Raw genomic sequence first — 19,569 nt, 5'->3', positions numbered from 1 at the left:
AGTCCAGCATCCGGTTGGATTCTTGATTCTCCGCCCGAGTCCCTGATTCCAAATCAGAGGTGAGAAATCCTGGACTCTGGGAGATTTCCCGAGGCCACAAAGGATTTGGTCAAACGCATACAGGGATTTTTCCAGCTTTAGATATGATTTAATTCAGTCTTTGCCCGCTCCGGGTCAATGAAGGGTACGGTGAGTTGGGGGAGCCAGGAACCTCCCCCCCGGGCCCCGACATCCCCCCCCCCTCCTGCCGCCCCCCCCCCCGTGACCGCCCCCCTAGGCGGGTCCTCTGCTCCGCTTCCCCCGACTCCAGGCAGCCCTGCGGGACTTGAGCGCAGGGGGCGAGGGGCGGGGAGCGGGGGGCGGGCGGAGGGAGGAACAATGGCCCCCTCCCCTCCCCTGACCGGCTGGAGGGTGGGGTCTCCCCGCCCCGCCTCCCCGCTCCTCCCCCGCCAAGGCGATGAGGTAATCGCGCCGCCGAGAGGCACGCGCAGCCGGTGCCCAGCCCGGTCGGTCCCCGCGCCCCTGCCCCGCCGGCCGCCGCCCCCCGCACCGGCCCGGCCCCGGACGCCCGGCCCCACCATGACCGAGCGGTGCAGCCTGTGGAGCGCCCTATCGGCCGCCGCCTGCTGCTTCTACCGCGGCTCCTTCGTGCAGGTGCAGGTGAGGGGGCGGCTCGGCTCCCGCCAGGCGCTCCGGGCTGGGACCCCGGCCGCTCCGCCCCGGGCCCGGGGGCCGGGAGCCGCAGCCCGGTGGCGCCTCGCAGGGTCTGGCGGGGCAGGGGCTGCGGGAGGGGGCGGGGTCGCCCCAGCCTCACCTCTGGGCGCCCGGCCGCTCCGCAGGGTGAGGGTCCGGGCTGCCGCTCCCGGGACTCCGGGTTGCGGGGCTGCCGTTTCGGTCCTGCCTCCTCCAGCGGAGCTGGGGCACTGGGTCCCGGGAACTGCGGTCCCCGGCGTCCTGCAGGTACTCCGGCGAGCGCTCCGGCCCCTGCGGCTGACCCGGGCAGTCTGGCTCCCCATTGTACCGGGAGCGCAGGGCTGGGGTCCGAAGGCTGAGTGAGGGGCGGGAAACTGAAGGGGTGCTGCGGGTGCCGAGGCTAGGGCCAGAGCTTCCGCCACTCTCCCGCCCTCTAGGTGGGCTGGGGCAAGCTCGGGGCGCGGGGCTCCCAGCCCAGCCAGCTGGGCAGTGCGGGACGGCGCCGCGGCGGTGAAGGGGTTAAACGGAAGGGGGTGGAGGGGAGGACCCGGACCCCGCCTCTGCGGAGCATCATCTGGGATGGCCTTGCTAGGGGTTGCCAGACCGTAGGAAGCTGGACGGGGCTTGCTGGGCGCGGGCTGGGGGTTAGGGCTTAAGACCCGGACCGGGGGTCTCTGCGCTTTTGCCTCCGGAGCCCCCTGGGGGACGCCGGACGCGTCACCTCTGCGCTCCCCCGGGCTCACACACACGCTCCGATCCCGCCTGAATGACGGCCCCGCCGGCAGCGGAGCGCAGCATCCCCGCACCGGCCAATCAGGCGCGCGCAGGCAGGGAGGCGGTGAGATCATCTCTGGCCAATAGCGGTGCGCTGAGCGCAAGGATGCTGCATTCGCGCCCCAGCCCGCAACTCCCACCCACCCACCCCAGTCTTGGGAGCTGGGGACCCCCTGGTCGAGAGTGAGGAGGAGGGCACAGGACCCTAGGGTTCCCCACCCCCGGGTGTGTGGGAGGACCAAGTTGGTTCCCCCAGATTCTCCCTGTGACCATTGATTAGGGCTGGAAAAGTGGAGCCCAGTCTCCCCACCCCCTGCCCCGTTTACAGAGGAGGCTACCCAGGCTCAGAGAGGGCAAATGACTAGCTCAGTGTCACACAGTGGTAGGCAGAGTCTTGTGGCCAGGTTCTTTACCTCACAGCCCACTCCCCTTCTTTGCCCCATGTCTATCTTGCTCCAGCTGTGGAACCGGGATGAGTTCTCAGTTACATGCTTTTTGTCAAGGAGAAGAACCCCAGAAGGCTGGGGTACTGGTGTTCTCTCCCCTGTGACTCCTAGTCTTCCCTCCCCAGGGTGTGGTGTGGTATAGGGAGGGAGGCCAAGGACCCCGAAGAATAAGGGACTCCATACAGAAGTGTAGGTATATGAGGACACCCCAATTTCAGTTCAGCCCTCGGCTTTCCCACCCTCGGGGGTATCAGTTTCTACCCTGGGTAGAGGGCATACAGAATCCCCATCCCCAGGACCTGTCTTTTCCTAAGCACCTGTACCATCACTGACCTCCACCATCTGTCCCCAAAGTCCTACAAGCTCCTCAAAACCCCAATTTTCATGGGCCCATCACCAAGCTGCTCCTGCTCCAGCTTTGCTCGCAGAGGTCTGCGAGTGTCTCATTGTCCTCCCAGGATCTCCATCCGAAATCCTCTCTGACCCCTCCACCCTCTTCCCAGTCCTGATCAATGGCTACTTAAACACCCTTTTCCTAGTTCCCACCCCCATGCCCCGCCCTTCCCTGCCAGTGCCCGGAAAGCACTAAGCCACTCTCCATACATGAAAAACCCTCTGTGGCTCTGCTGTGGCCTCTGGGTAAACCCCAGCTCCCCACAGCAGCCTGACAGCCCTGCTCCACCTGCCCCCATCATCTCTGCCCCTCTGAAGCTTCCCCTCACCCCAGGACCTTGGCTCTGCCTGCAGGGCCCTGACTCTGCCACTCTCTGCCCAGAAACTCTTCCTGGCCCACCTGTTTGCCTGTCTGTCCCTGCCCTGATGCTTTTGCTGGGCTCATCCAGTCCTTCTGCAGGCCTCCGTGGAAACATCACCTCTTCAGGGACTCGACTCCCTGACTAGGTGAGGAGGTACCCTCTTAGCTGCTCCCAGAGCTATCTGTGCATCTCTGAACACTCAGAAAACTGGAATTGCTTGTCAGTGTCTGTGTAGCTCTCTCAGAGGTCACCTGTCCTGATGACCTTGGGGCCTCAGCCCCTGGCACAGGAGGCTTAATCATTGTTGAAATAATGAAGTCAGAGACTCTAGATATCACTGAAGCTGGGAATTAGGCTGTCTTGGGAGCAGTGTGGATTGGGGTAAACTGAGGCAGTGTGGGAGCAGAGGGATGGGGAATGGAACTGCAGAGTTAGGCTCTGAGATCTTTGGAAGGCCTGAAAAGGCAGGGAGTGGATTAGAGGACCCTTGGACCTTGGTGAGTAGGGGGTCCTGGAGAGAGACTGTCACCTGGACTGAAGCCAGGCCCTCCCGTGCCCCTTTCATCTGTCTTGCTGTCTGGCCAGTTCGGAGCCAGATCTACCTGTCCTAGAACAGCCATCTCTGGGCCCAGAATTGGGGAGTGGGAGAGGAAACAATGTCGCATGTCCTCACAGTGACGAGGACATCTATGGGCTAGTCACACTACTCTGGAGTATTGTCTCCTTTTATCCTTGCAACCCAATGAGGCAGGTTCTGTAATTATACCCATTTTATAGAGGAGGAAACTGAGGCCCAGAGAACTCACAGGACACCGCCAGGATTGGACTGTGCTTTGTGGTGGGGCTGCACCTGGCAATAGGAACTCTCCTCCCTCTGCTCTTAGGTATCTAACCCTGGGCCATGGTAACCAGGAAACCAGGAATCTCCTCCTTGGGCAGGTGGAAGGGGGGGAGTCCTGGGCATTATCTTCATTGAGTGACCTTTGGCTTCCCTGCTTGGCCACAGTTTTGCCATCTGGCCAGGATTGCTTGAGAAGGCGAGGAGGAAAGGGCCTTGGGAATTGTAAAGGACAGCAGAAATGTCTGTGTGGGGGCCTCTGCTTCCCTGTTTATAGCTGCCTCCTCCACCCTTCCACTGTATAATTCAGCATCCCAGAATGTATCATCGTGCATCCAGCCTTATGTTTTTGTCCTTGCCTTTACCTGGGTACCTGCTGCCTTACCTCCCAGATCCACCTATAGAAATCCTGCCTCTCCCCAGTGCAAGATCAGTTTGATGTTTTTGGTGCAGAGGGAGTGTTTTGTTGTTACCATTTCCTCCAGGAAGGCTTCCTGGACCACTCTCCACTTCGCCTATACTTTATCTTCTCTCTTATAAAAGCCACCCGGCTCCTTGCCGCTGTCCAGTACTGTGGTGCTGACCTTATTCTGCTCAAATGTTCCTGTTGCTTTTCCTTCCCCCGCCTGGACTACAAGCTTCCTTGAGGACAGGGCCTGGTCTGTTTATTGTCTCATTTACTCCCGGCGCATAGCACAGGGCCTGGAACACAGTAGGACTGAGATTTCCTTGCTGCTTCTAGGATGGGGCCTCAAGGGTGAGGACCTCTCTGGCACCTGTGCCTAAGTTTTCCCAGGGTCCCGGGATGGAAGCAGCTCACCTGGAGTAGGGAGGGGTTGAAGGAGAAGAAGAAAGAGGGCTTCAGACCAGATGCCAACTCTTTGCTGTCTCCTGCCCAGTTCTCCAAGGAGAAGTACATCCTGGACTCTTCCCCTGAGAAACTGCACAAGGAATTGGAGGAGGAACTCAAACTCAGCAGCACAGATCTCCGCAGCCATGCCTGGTACCACGGCCGCATCCCCCGTGAGGTGAGTAGGCCCTAGGCGGGACCTCAGCCCTAGACGCCCAGAGAGGCTGTGACCTGCTGCTTGGTGGATTCAGTCCGAGAGGACTGCAGTGAGGTCTAACTCTGTCATTTACTGACTGTGTGACCTTGCACAAGTCACTTCACCTCTCTGAGTCTTGGTTTCTTCTTCTATGAGATGGATGGTAATGATAGTACCTGCCTGCAAGGGTTATTGTGAGAATAAATGAAACAATGCACATAAAGTGCTTAACTTGATGTCTGACAGTGGGCTCAATGTCATTATTAGTGTTGTTATTGCTATTATTATTACTATTACTTTTAACTGTTTTTTTTTTTTTCCATGGGTCTATACATTAGCCTCTTGTGTGTTTGGTTAGTGAGTGTCAGGGCCTAGGATTCTCAGTTTTGGCAAAGTCGAGTTTCTGTGCTGAGGCCCAGATGGGCTGATGGTCACCTGTTCCCTCTTTCTGTTCCCTCTTTCATTCATTCTGTGGATCTTTGTCAAGCACCATGAATGCAGAGAGAAAATGGGTGGTGGCTTCCCCTGAAGGCTGGTAGTCCAGTCAGAGCCCAGTGGAAGAAGTGCAGGAATGGAGCATCCAGCAGGGAATGCGGGCTGGCCCTGAGGAGGGGGAACTGAAGACAGAGGCCAGTGAGAGATGGACAGGAGTTCACCAAGTGGGCAGCATGGGAAGGATGTCCAGGAAGAGAGGGCAGCCTGAGGGTACAAAGGCCCAGAGATCTGGGAGAGCACTGGGTGCTTGGAGGAATGAGGATTGGGAATGCACCCTGAGAAGGAGCAGGTCTGAGACCTGAGTTTTAGGTCACAGCAACCCCTAGCTCCCCCAGGCTCTGTGTCCCTGTGACTTACGTTCCAGGGTGTCATGTCTTCCCATTCCTGAGCCTCTGTGCACCAGACCCAGGGTCCGTGGCTGAGTTGCCCACTCTGAATCTGGGTCACTGCATCACCCTTCCTAAGCTGTAGATATCTCTGTTCCCCATGTCCCCCAGATCCTGGGTCTGACCCTGCCCTGGCCCTGCTCCAGCCTGATCACTGCCTCCTGCAGGTATCAGAGACCCTGGTGCAGCGCAACGGCGACTTCCTCATCCGGGACTCTCTCACCAGCCTGGGTGACTATGTGCTCACCTGCCGCTGGCACAACCAGGCCTTGCACTTCAAAATCAACAAGGTGGTGGTGAAGGCCGGGGAGAGCTACACACACATCCAGTACCTATTCGAGCAGGAGAGCTTCGACCACGTGCCCGCCCTTGTGCGGTACCACGTGGGCAGCCGCAAGGCAGTGTCGGAGCAGAGCGGGGCCATCATCTACTGCCCTGTCAACCGCACCTTCCCGCTGCGCTACCTGGAGGCTTGCTATGGCCTGGGCCAGAGCAGCGGCAAGGCTGCTGGCCCTGCCAGCCCCTCGGGCCCCAAGGGCAGCCACATGAAGCGGCGCAGCGTCACCATGACCGACGGGCTCACCGCCGACAAGGTCACCCGCAGCGATGGCTGCCCCACCAGGTAAGGAAGGACCCCACGCTAGGCCTCGGTCTCCTCGTTTGGCAAGTGGGGGTATCCGTCATCAGAGTGCTGGTGAGGAGCGGGAGGCCCAGGCGTTCTGAACTGGTTGGAATAACTGTCCTGGCGCGTCAGTGTGCAGCGAGGAAGAGGAGGACGCGGGGCTGAGTGCAGGGTTTGCAGGCAGGTGATAGCCTCAGGTCAGCTACGACTAGCTGAGCTCCCTGGGCCCTGCCGCTCTCCTCTCATGACCATGTTCCTACCCATAAAGCGCCCTCCCTCAGATAGCCGCCCCCAGCCTATGGGATCCGTGGGTGCTGCCCTGTCCCTGTGGCCGCTGCTCCCCTTCCCCACCCACCTAGCGAGGCCGAGGCAGGCATCAGAACAGAGGGCTTTGCAATATGCAAACCACTGCATAGGGGATGGGACGTTCCAGCCACACTTTAATGACCCCCAGTTGCCTCTGGCCCTGGGTGGGACAAGACCAGGACAAGCCGCAGAAGGGACTCATTTCTGAGGCCCTAGTGTGCACCCGGCCCTGTGCAGAGGGCTGCCTGCGCACAAGCTCATCAACTACCATGTCCTCCTGGGAGGTGACTCCTGGGCACACCCCCACTTTACAGATGAGGGAATAGGTTGAGAGAGGGGAAGCCGCTTGCTGGAGAGTGGGAGGACTGAGATTCAAACCCAGGTCTGCAATTCCAAAGTCTGTACCTCTCATTTCTGTGGCCTCCCTGGTTGTTGGCAGAGACCCGCCATCCTGTGCCACCAGCACTTGGGTAGGTCCCAGCTCCCTAGGCCTGGGCTGGGTGCTGTCAGCCAAGGAACTGCTGGTTGGATTCTCTGTGGGCAGTGGCCACTTTGCCTGAGGCTTAGAACCAGTGCCCATAATGGTGCCAGGATCTGGCATTCTGAGCATAGCGTAGGAGCAGTGAGGAGGTGCCAGTCTGGTGGGCCTGGTTCCCACAGGCTCCCCATCCTTTCTGCTAGGCCTGCTTCCCAGGCAGTTCTCTAAGTTGGAGGCAGGGTTCTCAGGGAAGAGAGCAGTTGTGCGGGTGGTGGACTGTACGAACACTCCCCTCTCTGGGCTTCAGTCTTACACTTGCCAATTAGTACTACGCTCTCCAAGCCTTTTCTGCCTCTGAAGTTCAGTCAACCTAGGATGGAGGCAGAGGTGGGGGTCCTAAGGCCAGCTGAGGACCCTGCCCTCTGGGCTCTCTGCTCATGAAGGTATCTGCTCCACAGCACCTCACTGCCCCACCCCCGGGAATCTATCCGCAACTGTGCCCTCAGCATGGACCAGATCCCAGACCTGCACTCGCCCATGACACCCATCTCTGAGAGTCCCAGCTCCCCTGCCTACGGTACTGGTATGGCCAGCAGAGGGGGAGGGGCGGGGCGGGGAATCTGGTGGGAGTGACCTTGTGTGCGCACACACACGCTCTGTTTGTCTTTAATGACTTCTGTTACAGTGTGTGATTGTATGTGTTTCTACCTCTTTACTGAGAGTGATGCCCTGCAAGAATTTACACTAAAAACCAGCCAGTGGCACCACTGATATTGTCTCCACAGGTTGTCACACATTCTTCCCTAAACACAGGCCCACCAACTTGTCCTAACTACAAACTTGCCTTCGAACCAACTCCCCCGAGTGTCAGAGTCAAAATTCCTTGCCCCAAATGATTTATTGGGCAGTCTCTGAACAACATGGCAGAGTGAAGTATCCAGGACTGAGGATTTCAAGCCCAGCTCTCCCACATGGGGCAGTTGACCCCTCTGACCCTCAGTTTTCTCCTGGTAGAATGAGGTTCTTGGAAGTACTTACTTCCCAGGATGTTAGGGTTAAGTGGGCTAAGGTACAAAGAAGGGTCTCGCAGGCAGGAAGAGCTCAATATACATCAGCTCTCATTTTGGATGATGGTTTCACTGCTGTTGACCAGTGTATGGCCAGCAAGTCACCAGCTCCTAGCACATGAGTACTCAATAAATCATTGCTAACTCACTGAGAAATAATTCCACACAATGAACTCCAGCAAGTGCTTATTAGCATCCCTGAATCACGGCAAGCTCCTCTATGTAGTTCAGTGGTTCCCCAAGGCTGCAGAAGCCTTAGGGTAGGAGAGAGCAAACTCCTGGGGTCCAGGCAATTTGAGAGTATCCTTGAGGCCTGGTCAGTTTACCCGAGGCTGCTGGGCCTGGCCTGTGTGCAGGGAGGTGGGGACATCACTCCTTTGGGAAGAGGGTGGGAGAACTTCACTGGGTGAGGAGCTCTGGTAACTAGTCCTCTCCCTTTCTCTCCCTGCAGTGACCCGTGTCCACGCCACCCCTGCAGCTCCCTCAGCCACAGCGCTGCCTGCCTCCCCTGTCACCCGCCGCTCCAGTGAACCCCAGCTGTGTCCCGGAAGTGCCCCAAAGCCCCCTGGGGAGTCGGACAAGGGCCCTTATGCCAGCCCCTCCCACACGCTCTGCAAGGCCTCCCCATCACCATCGCTCAGCAGCTACAGTGACCCGGACTCTGGCCATTACTGCCAGCTCCAGCCTCCTGTCCGGGGCAGCCGAGAGTGGGCAGCCGCTGAGACCTCCAGCCGGCAGGCCAGGAGCTATGGGGAGAGGCTAAAGGAACTGTCAGAGAATGGGACACCTGAGGGGGACTGGGGCAGGGCCTTCATAGCCCCCATTGTGGAAGCCACCTCTTCCTTCAACCCAGCCACCTTCCAGTCACTACTGATCCCCAAGGATAACCGGCCGCTGGAGGTGGGCCTCCTGCGCAAGGTCAAGGAGCTGCTAGCAGAGGTGGATGCCCGGACGCTGGCTCGGCACGTCACCAAGGTTGACTGCCTGGTAGGTGCTGGGTGAGCACTGGGGCAGGGAGAGCACCTCTGTCCTGTGGCTTTGGGACAGGGGTCTGGGTGGTGAGAAGTTGGCCTCTAAATTCCCCAAGTATAGTGAGTGGGCCTGGATTCTGGCTTCATAGCTGTCCCTCACTTGCTGTGTGACTCTCGGCTGATCACTTTACCTCTCTGGGCCTCCATTTTCTCCTAAAAATGGCAACAACAACAACAAAAGATATCCTTGCTTCCTCCAGTTTGGCATTGGAACTGGGCGGTGCTGAAAGCCAGAGCTCCCTGGGGCACTTTTTGAGCCTGATGAGAGTCTGCCTGGCTGGTTCAGGGAATGTTAAAACCGAGACTACCTGCCCCCATCCCCCCCTAGTGGACAAAATGAACAAAACTCATAACCTAGACTCCTAAATTGTCAATGCCTGGGTCTTTGAATGAATCTTGACTATCTAAGGACCCAGACTCTCTCTGCCCCTCAATTTCTCCCTCTGAAGTTTGGGGGGCACTGATTACTTTATGTGGGGGCCACACTGGCCTCTCAGCTCAGGAAGCAAGAAAAGAGTGCAAAGATACTGCCCTGTGGAGAGTGCTAGGCATGAAGGGAGCAGTTCTGGGTTCTAGGCCCAGTGTGTGATTTTGGACAAGTCCTTTCCCTCCATGGAACTCAGGTTTGCCTTCTGGAATAAAGGTGTCCTGGGTCACCTTTGGCACATATCAAACACCACTGGGCATTTTCCCATTTATCCCTCATTTCACGGAACTGAGGAGGAAATGAGGTTCATTTGCTCCATGGCAGAGGGTGAGAGCTGAAATTCAAACTCGTCATCCCAGCCAGGCTGCCCTCCTAGATAAAGCTCTCTGACTCCCAGATGGCTTGGGCCAACCGCGACAGGAAATTAATCAGCCCTCTGGGCGTCCTTGCAGGTTGCTAGGATACTGGGCGTTACCAAGGAGATGCAGACCCTAATGGGAGTCCGCTGGGGCATGGAGCTGCTCACCCTCCCCCATGGCCGGCAGCTACGACTAGACCTTCTGGAAAGGTAAGGCAAGCACCTGCACCCGGGGCCTCGCGGGGAATCCCCCGGGCTACCTCGCTGCCTTTTTGCTGTGGCCGGTTGGCCAATCAGAGTCTCTCAGCCCGGCTCCCATGGGTTCTGGCTACGCCCTCTATCCATTGACGAATCGCAACTGCTCCGTATCAAGCTCCAAGCAATCCTAGTTTCCCCAAAGCCTGAGTCTATCCCCGGATTCATCTTTTGCACCCTCTTGACCAATCACACTCCGCGAGGCTTAGCCCTGCCCATCAGCTCTGGCTACTCTTCTTTCTTAAAACTGTTCCGCCGCGTGAATTCCACTGATCGATCACAAGCCCCTCCCTCAGCCCGGCGCTCAGAAGCCTCTGGCCCCTCCCCTGATTTACACTGACCAATCAGAAGCCCTTAGCCTTGCTTTTTTTTTTTCCCCCTCACTCTGGCCGCGCCCCCTAATTTCATTGACCCTTTCCAACCTGTCGCTTTGGGCTCGGCCCTCCGCCCCTCGGCGCCCAACCACAAGCGGTGGCAGGACCCCTCCCCTCTGACCTGGCCGCTGTGACAGGTTCCATACCATGTCCATCATGCTGGCCGTGGACATCCTGGGCTGCACGGGCTCTGCGGAGGAGCGGGCAGCGCTTCTGCACAAGACCATCCAGCTGGCGGCAGAACTTCGGGGGACGATGGGCAACATGTTCAGCTTCGCTGCGGTCATGGGCGCCCTGGATATGGCCCAGGTACGGAGGGGCGCGTCTCGAGCTGGGCTTCAGGAAGTCGCCGTCTGGAGGGAGCCCTGGGATACGTTCGAATAGGGAAGAACGTGGTGACTTTTAGGCAGCATTGGTGAAAGGGTAACTTGAGAACTGAGGTCTCTAAGTGGTGACCTGCTCCAAGACCAAGGCTTGCCCCTTCTTTGGGACTCAGTTTACCCACCTGCAAAATGAGTGAGGAGCATTATATGAGTTTCAAGAATAAATATAAAATGGCTATAATTTAGCGAGCACTTAATACATGCTAGGTGGTACACTAAGTACTTTATAAGCATTGATTCCTCAGAACAATCTTGTGAAGTGCCTTTATTGTCCCATTTTACTTATGAAAAATTGAGGCACAGCAGTACTTGCCTAAGGTCACACAGTCAGAGACTGAAAAAGTCTGTTGCCAAGCCTGAACTTCCTCCACACTCTACACTTGTTCTCCTATGCCTAGTCAATAGTAACAACAGGGTCCCAGAGGACGTGGCTCAACTCCCAGCTCTGCTACCTAATTTTGGAATGACCTTGGGCAAGTCATTAGCCTAGCTGAGCCTTAGTTCCCTCATCTGTAAAATGAGCTGTTGCAAGGCCTCCCAGGAGAATGCGAAGAGCAGCCAGCACTGTCCCTGGTACATGAAAGGTGACCATGATATAATAATTATTATCCCACATCTGGTTGTCCACTCAGCAGGGTGGCTTGTGGCCTGTGCAGGCCCCTTCCCTGGCTGAGCGCTCACAGTCTGCTCTCCCCAGATTGCCCGGCTGGAGCAGACATGGGTGACCCTTCGGCAGCGACACACGGAGGGTGCCATCCTCTACGAGAAGAAGCTCAAGCCATTTCTCAAGAGCCTCAACGAGGGCAAAGGTACCCCCCACACCTTGCTGTGTCACCCTGGACAGGCTCCAGCCCCCCTCTGGGCCGGCAAAGACTCTCCCAGTGTGGACAATGACCAGAGCTTGACTGAGGTCTGCACAGGCTAATCTTGTGCTCACTTTCTGCACCTGGCAACCGTGTGCGCCTCGGCCAGGACCAGGCTCAGCCCTTGGGGCTGCGCCAAGGCAGCATTGGGTTCAGCTGGAGGATTCCAAAAGGAGGGGGGCTAGTCTTGGGAGTCGGGAGCCCTGGGGGCTCAGTCAGGGACCTCAGGCAGACCCACCCCCGCCTCACCTGTCTGCCGGGAGCGCCTCACCTGTCTGCTGGGAGCGCCATGGATGGTGGGGCCTCCAAGGTCTCTAAGCGCCTGCCTCCCTCCCTGCAGAAGGCCCGCCGCTGAGCAACACTACGTTTCCGCATGTGCTGCCGCTCATCACTCTGCTGGAGTGTGACTCGGCCCCGGCAGAGGGCCCTGAGCCCTGGGGCAGCACCGAGCACGGTGTGGAGGTGGTGCTGGCCCACCTGGAGGCTGCCCGCACGGTGGCCCACCACGGAGGCCTGTATCACACCAACGCGGAGGTCAAGCTGCAGGGTGAGTCACGGGTCTCATCTGGGGGGCTACATGGTCACTGGTCACGCTGGCCGGCCCTCCCTCCACCGGACTTGCTCTCCCCTTTCCTCCAAACCTCCATTCGTGTTTCTCCGTTCCTCTGTCCGGCCCCGCTCCCTGACTCCCTTTCCTTATCCCTGTTTTTCACTCACTTATCAGTTCAACTGTGAGTGGAAGGCGCTGGGTAGGGGTGGAGGGACACAGAGGTGATACAAAGAGTACCCTAGGCTTTCTCTGAGCCTCTGTTTTCTCATCTGTGAAGTGGACGTCTTAACGGGATTACTTTACAATGTTGTTTGCAAAGCACTTGGCCTGGGGCTGAGACACACCTGTCCTGCCTTCAAGGAGCTCCCAGTCTAGGGGAAACGGAGATCTCCCTCGTTGAAAAGGGCAGAGAGGAAGTAGCTTCAAACTATCCAGCTTTTACTGCTTTAGGCATTATTTAAGTCATGAAAGTTCACTGTAGGCAAATTGGAAATTACAGCTGAGCAAAAAGAAAAAACAAAATCACCCACAACCACCCAGAGGCACATGAGGAGAACATCCTGGTGTTTGTCTTTCCTCCTTTTTCTTTTCCAGAGAGAACAACAAAATTTTACTTAAAACACTTACTTGCAAAATGTATATGTTTCTTAGGAAGAAGTTTAGAACTTACAGAAAAATACAAAAAAGAAAAGAAAAATCCCTCCAAATTGATATTCATATTTTATCTTTAGTAATTTAAATATTATATGTTGCAAACATGGTTCATTGACAAACCTTGTTGGAATCCTGGTGGAGCTGGTGGGGGGCAGGCCCTTAGGAACAGGGCCCTGAGGGAGGTATTGGCTTTAGGCAGGACCCCCAGCCTTCCTAGCTGGATGGTCATCCCCTGACCCCTGTGCCCTGCCTTGCAGGGTTCCAGGCCCGGCCAGAGCTCCTGGAGGTGTTCAGCACCGAGTTCCAGATGCGCCTTCTCTGGGGCAGCCAGGGCGCCAGCAGCAACCAGGCCCGGCGCTATGAGAAGTTTGACAAGGTCCTCACTGCCCTGTCCCACAAACTGGAACCTGCTGTCCGCTCCAGCGAACTGTGACCCCCGCGGACCCCTCCCCTCTGCAGCTGCAGGCAGCAACAGGGACAGAGGGGCACAGACCTCTCCCCAGAGCACCCCAGAGACACTGTGATCAGCCCGAGAATGTTCTGGGCCCAAACCAGGATCTCCCTTGCACCTCCAGGTCCTGCATGGACCCTGGGCTCTATCCCACCTGTTACGTGCCCACCAAGTCTCCCTTCAGGAAGAACCGGAATCCTGTTCCTCCTCCAGCTTCTGCTTCTCCCCTTCCTGCTGAGGTGCCCTGTGTTCGAGCCATGGGAGGGTCCTCACGCCTCCTCACTCTTCTTCGGGCATCTGCCCACAACGGACACCAAGGCCTCCACCCGGTTGTAAATATGTGTGTCTGTTCTGTAAATAGATGTATAGAAGCCATGTGCTTTCTTTCATATAATAAACTTTTATGACTCTTTCTTCTGTCTCTCACGGGGCCCTGGTGGAAGGAAGTGTCTTTTCTCTCAGGTGAAAGGTGGAAAAATTCAATGGCAAATACTTATTTAGCACCTGGGACATTCCAGATTCTACCAGGAGCCACTGTTATAGCCAATACTAAAACCCAGTACCAGTCCTGGAGGAGCTCACAGACCAGTGGGGGAAAGAAACAGCTAATTCCAACCAGGGGGAGAAATCCTGGCCAGCCCCTACTCCCACCCCGTTTCCTGCTTGGGGAAGCCCAGCAAAGATTCCCACAAATGCACAACCAAGCGTTCCAGATGTTTGGAGTGGAAGGGCTTGTTGAAATTTAGGATTCCTACTCTCCCCTGGAAAACGGAACTGGAGGGAGAAGGGACTCTCCTGGGGTCACAGCAGCAGAATGAGGGAGGCTGGAACCTGGGTGTCCTGACCTGGAGTTCTTTCCTTTTCTCAACAGAGGGAACTACTTATTTCTTTTCAGGGTCCCAGAAAGCTTCGTGCGTGCGTGTGTGTGTGTGTGTGTGTGCACGCGCGCGCAGGGTGGGTGGGTCAGGGAATCTCTAAGAAGGGCCATGAATGCAGTTGTCTTGATTCCATGGGTAGGGGAGGTAGGCAATGTGGATAAACACGATTCCTATCCAGGCTGGAGGCCTGGGGAGCCTGTTCACTGAATATGAAACGTCTTGGGTCCTTTGCCTTCTGAATCCTTTGACCAAGAGAGGCTGGATAACAGTGCATTAGATCTTTGGCAGCAGCTTGACTTGGGTTCAGTTCTATTATTTATGAGCCTTGGACAGAGGCTTAACCCCTTGGGTCCCAATTTCGTCCTCAACGAAATAAGGACAATAACAAAATCGATTCCTTAGGATTGATGTTAAAGCACTTAGGGCAGAGTAGCTGCTAGGTAGGGGACTGCCATGTTTCATACATAATGGATTGCCAATAATCATTTATTGATTACTTTCCGAGTCAAAACACTTTATGTTCCTGTACCTCATTGAAATATCACCGTTTCTCTGTATGGCAGGTACTGTTATCGTAAGACATATAAGGCACCTAACCCTAATGGCACCCAGTAAGTGCTTACCAAAAGCTCTATTACTGAGCGCTCTTTTGTCATATAAAAAAAGAGCATGGAAGAGGAGCTTTGCAAGGCTTAAGGTGCCGCACAAGTTTTTGCTACAATTGTTACGTCACCCTTTGTGGTCATAATCCTTTATTATTCTTTCGGCGCTATTATGGTCTCCTAGTTACCGTGGCCACGGAAACGCGGCCCGCCGTCCTGAATTGGGACGGTTCGCGGGCTCCCCCTAGAGGCTACTTCCGGTCCTGCTGCGGGACGACGGCTCGGGCCTTTCCGGGGGAAGCCGGGAGTTGTAGGCTACGGAAGGTGGCTGCCGCCCAGAGAGGCACGCCGGGAATTGTGGTCCCAGGGAGGGGCGGTTGGCCCAGACCCGGCTCCCGTCTCACCCGCATGGCGGCTGTGACTCGCGGCTGCCGGCCCTGGGGCTCGCTCCTCGGGTTGCTGGGGCTGGTCTCGGCCGCGGCCGCCGCCTGGGACCTGACTTCGCTGCGTTGCCACCTCGGCACCTTCTGCGAATGTGACTTCCAGCCCGACTTTCAGGGTGAGGAGCCGCAGGAGCCCGGAGTGCAAGGGCCCGCGGACCGGGGAGCTCTCGGACTCTGAGGTTGCCCCCGGGTCACACCTGGAGGGTGGAACCGAGGGGCGGGACCCGCAGACTTCCGGGTGGCCCAGGCCGCAAGTGGGCCCGGTGTTGAGGGACTGAGAGTCTCGAGTACTGGACTTGGGGCAAGGGTTTGGGGAAGCATGTTTGGGAGTCCAGGCAGAGCCCTGCCAGGATGGAGAGAGGCATTTGACAGCAGGGCCTTGGGGGGAGGATTGGGCCTCCACAGTGGACTGGCCATCAGGGGAGAAGCTTGCCTTGGGAATGGGCAGGAAATCTTGGGCCAAACCTGTTGACAGCTCACAGCCACTTAGAGCTGAGCGCAATGCAGAGGGCTAGCTGGTGGGGGCGCTGCCGAGCCAAGTCAGGTGTGAGGGTGGCTGCTGCTGCCGGAGTCCCCAAGGGCCCCACTCCCTTTCCAAAGACAGTTTGTAAAACTGTCCAAGACACAGGGATCCCTAGACCAGGTTCCAGACATGACTCTTCCCCACCCCCTTCTGTGGCAAGCGTGTCTTCAGCTCTGATACTGTCCTTCTTGTGGCCCTAGGTCTGGAGTGTGACCTGGCCCAGCACCTGGCCGGCCAGCACTTGGCCAAGGCATTGGTGGTGAAGGCACTGAAGGCCTTTGTGCAGGACCCAGCCCCCACCAAGCCACTGGTCCTCTCCCTGCATGGCTGGACAGGCACTGGCAAGTCCTACGTTAGCTCCCTTCTGGCGCACTATCTCTTCCGGGGTGGCCTCCGCAGCCCCCATGTTCACCACTTTTCCCCCGTCATCCACTTCCCCCACGCCAGCCACATGGAGCGCTACAAGGTAGGCTGGTGGCATCCTGGACCACCATTCACCTGCATGTTGGGGTGCCAGACCCTAGGGAATGAATGAGTCCTGAGTCCGGGGGGGGGTGTCACTCGCTCCAGGCCGCACAGCCAGTTGGAGCCTCAGCCCTCAGGACCCATCATGAACAGAGCTTGAGATGGACAAGGGACGTGGGATTGTATAGTTGCAGGTATTACGTATTGAGCACTTACCTTTGCCAGCCCTGCATTATCTTCTTTTTGTAAAGCATGGTCCCACTTTGAGGCTTGGAATAAGCATTTAGTAAATAGTAGCTCTTACTACTATCGTTGTTGTCGATTGCAGGGTCCTCTCTAGGCTGGTCTGTTTCAGCTGTCAACATTAGTGAGAAGGTTCAGGGAGCAGAAGGGAACCTTCCTCTTTTATGGAAAGTAGGGGCTATCAGAGAAGGAGTCCTGAACAAGGCAGATATGAGGCCTGGGTTTGAGTCTCTGTGCGCTTGCTGACTTGCTGTGTGTGTGAGCTTGAACAAGTCTCTGACCCCTTGGGGCCACAGTTTTGTCACCAGCCCCAGGAAAGGATTAGTTCTTGCCTTCAGAAGAAGTCTGATGTGAGAGGAGTATCTCCAGGTGCCTTCAAACTCCTGCCTCTCCCCCGCAGAAAGATCTTAAGAGCTGGGTCCAGGGAAACCTCACAGCCTGCAGCCGCTCCCTCTTCCTCTTTGACGAGATGGACAAGCTGGCCCCAGGCCTGATGGAGGTCCTGGTACCTTTCCTGGGCTCCTCCTGGGTTGTGTTTGGGACCAACTATCGCAAAGCCATCTTCATCTTCATCAGGTGGGCCCATCTTTGCAGCAGCATGGTGCGGGGACATTTGTCCAACGTCTCAGCTATCCAGTCTTGGCCTGTGGTCCCACACCAGAATACCTTTCCCCCCCGGGGCCCAGTTGGGCTTTCCCAAAGCCCCTCACACTGGCTGTGACACTGTTATTCAAATTTTGACATTCTCAAAGCCCATTCTGGGCTCAGTCTTTGGGATCCTCACTGTTTCTTTGTGGAACGATTTTTCCCTCTTTTGGGGCCAGGAGGACACAGACCTGGGAAAAATAGGACTAGAATTCTAGTCGCACCTCTAAGAGTTCTAGCTGTATTTCCTTGGGCAAATCACTTCACCTCTCTGAACTCCCATCCCTCTTCTGCACAGCAGGGCCAATATTAATGCCCCACTGTCCTCCTAGAGGCTCGGGGAGGGAAAGTCAGTTAAGGGACCCAAAAGTGTTTTGTAAACTTTAAAGTGCACGGCACCTGTAAGTGAATTTCCAGGCATCATGGTTGGAGACACAGGCTCTGGAGAGGGGAAGTAGTTCCTATTGTGTATTTTCAGTGGGTTTGGCTCCTGCTGCTACTGAGCAGGGTGCCCAGGCTCAGGTTGTGTTGGGTGGCACATGGGAAGCAAGGGCCAAATCCCGCCCCCCACGGTCTGAGCCGTGGCCCGCTTTCCCCATGGTTTCAGCAACACCGGTGGCGAGCAGATCAACCAGGTGGCCCTGGAGGCGTGGCGTGGCCGCCGGGAACGGGAGGAGATCCGCCTGCAGGAGCTGGAGCCTGTCATCTCCCAGGCTGTGCTGGACAACCCGCACCGTGAGTTCAGCGTGGGAGGCCTCCCCGCCCGGGGTAACTTCAGCAGGCCGAGGCTTCACACCCACAACCACTGGGCTGGGCCAGGTTCTCCCTGGGTCTGATGCGCGGCCCACTGACCCGGTACTTCTCAGCCCAGGCTTTGGCGCTCCTGGCTGTCATGCAACCTCCCTGAGCCCACCACAGACCCTTCCCATATTGCCTCTTCCTGCAGATGGCTTCTGGCGCTCAGGCATCATGGAAGAGCATCTCCTAGACGTGCTGGTGCCCTTCCTACCACTTCAGCGGCACCACGTGCGGCACTGCGTGCTCAACGAGCTGGCCCAGCTGGGCCTGGAGCCGAGGGAGGAGGTCCTCCAGGCTGTGCTGGATAGCACCACCTTCTTCCCTGAGGAAGAACAGCTCTTTTCCTCCAACGGATGCAAGACTGTGGCCTCCAGAATTGCTTTTGTCCTCTGACTCTCCAGATGGCGTCCTTGCCCTCTTCTCCCTGGCCAGGCTGTGCAGGAAAGCCCTGGGGCCCCTGCAGTAGGGCCCCTTTTCCTGAGCCTCCTGGAGAGCGAGACCCAGAGCCCAAAGTGGAGATGAGGAGGCATGCTGGCTAGGCCATGGGACAGAGGGCCCTGGCCTCTTAACTGGTCTGAGGGCCTCTTGACCTTTGCTTCCTTCCCTGGAGAAACCACTGGTGACCCCAGAACTTCAATGAGCCTTGCCCTTGCCCTCCAGCCTAAGCCTTCTTAAAATGTGAATTGTAACTCAGGGACTGTGGCTCATGGCTGCTCTCTCCCTCTTCGGTCGGTTACTCTTGGCCCCTTGCTCTGGCACCGTACTCTGAAGCCTCCATCCCACACCCCGTGTCCCGTACTGTAAAGCTGGGCTGAGACTTCTCAGTCTTCATGAACAGAGGGACTCAAGCTGCCACTTGGGCCTGGTTTTTAAAGTTTTTAATTTTATAAGAGAACAAATACAATAAACTTAGCCATGGGACCAGAAGAATGTTGGCTGAGGTATCTAATTGCTCTGGAAGGAGGCTGTTTTGCTGGGTTCCAGTGAGTGTGTGTGGGGGTTAGAATCTCTTCCATACCCAGCAAGAAGTGAGGGGGCTGAATGGCCCCCTTCAGGGAGCAGTGTAACTGCTGGGCCAGCCTTGATTTTTCTGGGGTTCTGGTCAGGCCCTAGGTGGTCTGGGGTTTTCTGAGATTTGGGCTCAGTCCCTAGGTGACCTCAGTCTTGCTGGAACCTGGGCTTGTGTTCTGGCTCCAGCTCTGGGCAGCCATGGTCTTGCTGGACCTTTGGCATTGGTCCTGAGTGGCCTCAGTGTTGCTGGGGCTCCAACTTGGATCATAGAAATCCTTGGTCTTGCTAGAACTTCGGATCAGTCCCCCGCTCCGGCCATGGGTGGCAGCCTTACTGGGTTCCCAACTCCGGCAATGGGCAGCCTTGATCTTTCTAAGCCTCTTCCTTGGGCCCTGAGTGGCCTTGGTCTTGTTAGGCTTTTGTCTTGGGCCTTGGGTAGCCTCAGTCTGGCTGGGCCTCCAGCTCTGGCCCTGGGTGGCCTCAGTCTGGCTGGAACTCTGGCTCTGGCCCTGGGCAGCCTTCATCTTGCTTGGTCTCCAGCTCTGGCTATGGGCGGCCTCCGTCCTGCTGGGCCTCCAGCTCTGGCCCTGGGCAGCCTCCACCTTGCTGGGCCTCTGGCTCTGGTCCTGGGCGGCCTCTGTCCTGCTGGGCCTCCGGCTCTGGCCCTGGGCGGCCTCCACCTTGCTGGGCCTCCGGCTCTGGCCCTGGG

At 57.0% G+C, this 19,569-nt stretch overlaps 3 protein-coding genes across 7 annotated transcripts in view; 2 read left to right on the top strand and 1 right to left on the bottom strand.

Moving 5' to 3' along the window:
* Positions 1-13,770, top strand: part of SH2D3C (SH2 domain containing 3C) — a 29,710-nt gene extending 15,940 nt beyond the window's left edge. For 2 of the 4 annotated variants that reach the window (XM_021691334.2, XM_044920457.1), the window contains 9 exons: positions 4,406-4,534; positions 5,601-6,055; positions 7,298-7,422; positions 8,358-8,893; positions 9,817-9,932; positions 10,489-10,660; positions 11,432-11,543; positions 11,938-12,144; positions 13,059-13,770. In XM_021691334.2, the coding sequence (XP_021547009.1) occupies positions 4,406-4,534; positions 5,601-6,055; positions 7,298-7,422; positions 8,358-8,893; positions 9,817-9,932; positions 10,489-10,660; positions 11,432-11,543; positions 11,938-12,144; positions 13,059-13,234 (2,028 nt within the window). In that variant the 3' untranslated portion in view covers positions 13,235-13,770. Of the gene's footprint in view, positions 1-579; positions 661-4,405; positions 4,535-5,600; positions 6,056-7,297; positions 7,423-8,357; positions 8,894-9,816; positions 9,933-10,488; positions 10,661-11,431; positions 11,544-11,937; positions 12,145-13,058 lie in introns of those variants that run through there. The other 2 variants (XM_044920459.1, XM_044920458.1) reach the window with 2 other exon arrangements.
* A 1,315-nt stretch (positions 13,771-15,085) lies between these two features.
* TOR2A (torsin family 2 member A) lies at positions 15,086-18,770 on the top strand. Of its 2 annotated transcripts, XM_021691466.1 has the most exons (5): positions 15,086-15,291; positions 15,899-16,164; positions 16,807-16,982; positions 17,659-17,786; positions 17,998-18,770. In XM_021691466.1, the coding sequence occupies exons 1-5, from the start codon at positions 15,141-15,143 to the stop codon at positions 18,240-18,242; spliced, it is 966 nt and encodes a 321-aa protein (XP_021547141.1). In that variant the 5' UTR covers positions 15,086-15,140; the 3' UTR covers positions 18,243-18,770. The 2 variants fall into 2 exon arrangements, with proteins under 2 accessions (XP_021547141.1, XP_044776534.1); XM_044920599.1 differs by lacking the exon at positions 17,659-17,786.
* Positions 18,771-18,997: 227 nt separating this feature from the next.
* TTC16 (tetratricopeptide repeat domain 16) overlaps positions 18,998-19,569 on the bottom strand; it is a 12,299-nt gene continuing 11,727 nt past the window's right edge. The window contains exon 15 of the mRNA XM_021691572.1: positions 18,998-19,378. Within this exon, the coding sequence (XP_021547247.1) occupies positions 18,998-19,378 (381 nt within the window). The remainder of the gene's footprint in view (positions 19,379-19,569) is intronic.

The sequence above is a fragment of the Neomonachus schauinslandi genome, chromosome 13 (assembly GCF_002201575.2).
Source record: "Neomonachus schauinslandi chromosome 13, ASM220157v2, whole genome shotgun sequence".
NCBI classification, from domain to species: Eukaryota; Metazoa; Chordata; class Mammalia; order Carnivora; family Phocidae; genus Neomonachus; species Neomonachus schauinslandi.
The sequence above is the reverse complement of the archived record's forward strand: the minus strand, read 5'-3'. Positions and strand labels throughout refer to the sequence as shown.

Coding starts and splice junctions, on each gene's coding strand:
- TOR2A (XM_021691466.1), top strand. CDS start 15,141: ATGGCGGCTGTGACTCGCGGCTGCCGGCCCTGGGGCTCGCTCCTCGGG. Junction 15,292..15,898: donor CTTCCAGCCCGACTTTCAGG/GTGAGGAGCCGC, acceptor TTGTGGCCCTAG/GTCTGGAGTGTGACCTGGCC. Junction 16,165..16,806: donor GCCACATGGAGCGCTACAAG/GTAGGCTGGTGG, acceptor TCTCCCCCGCAG/AAAGATCTTAAGAGCTGGGT.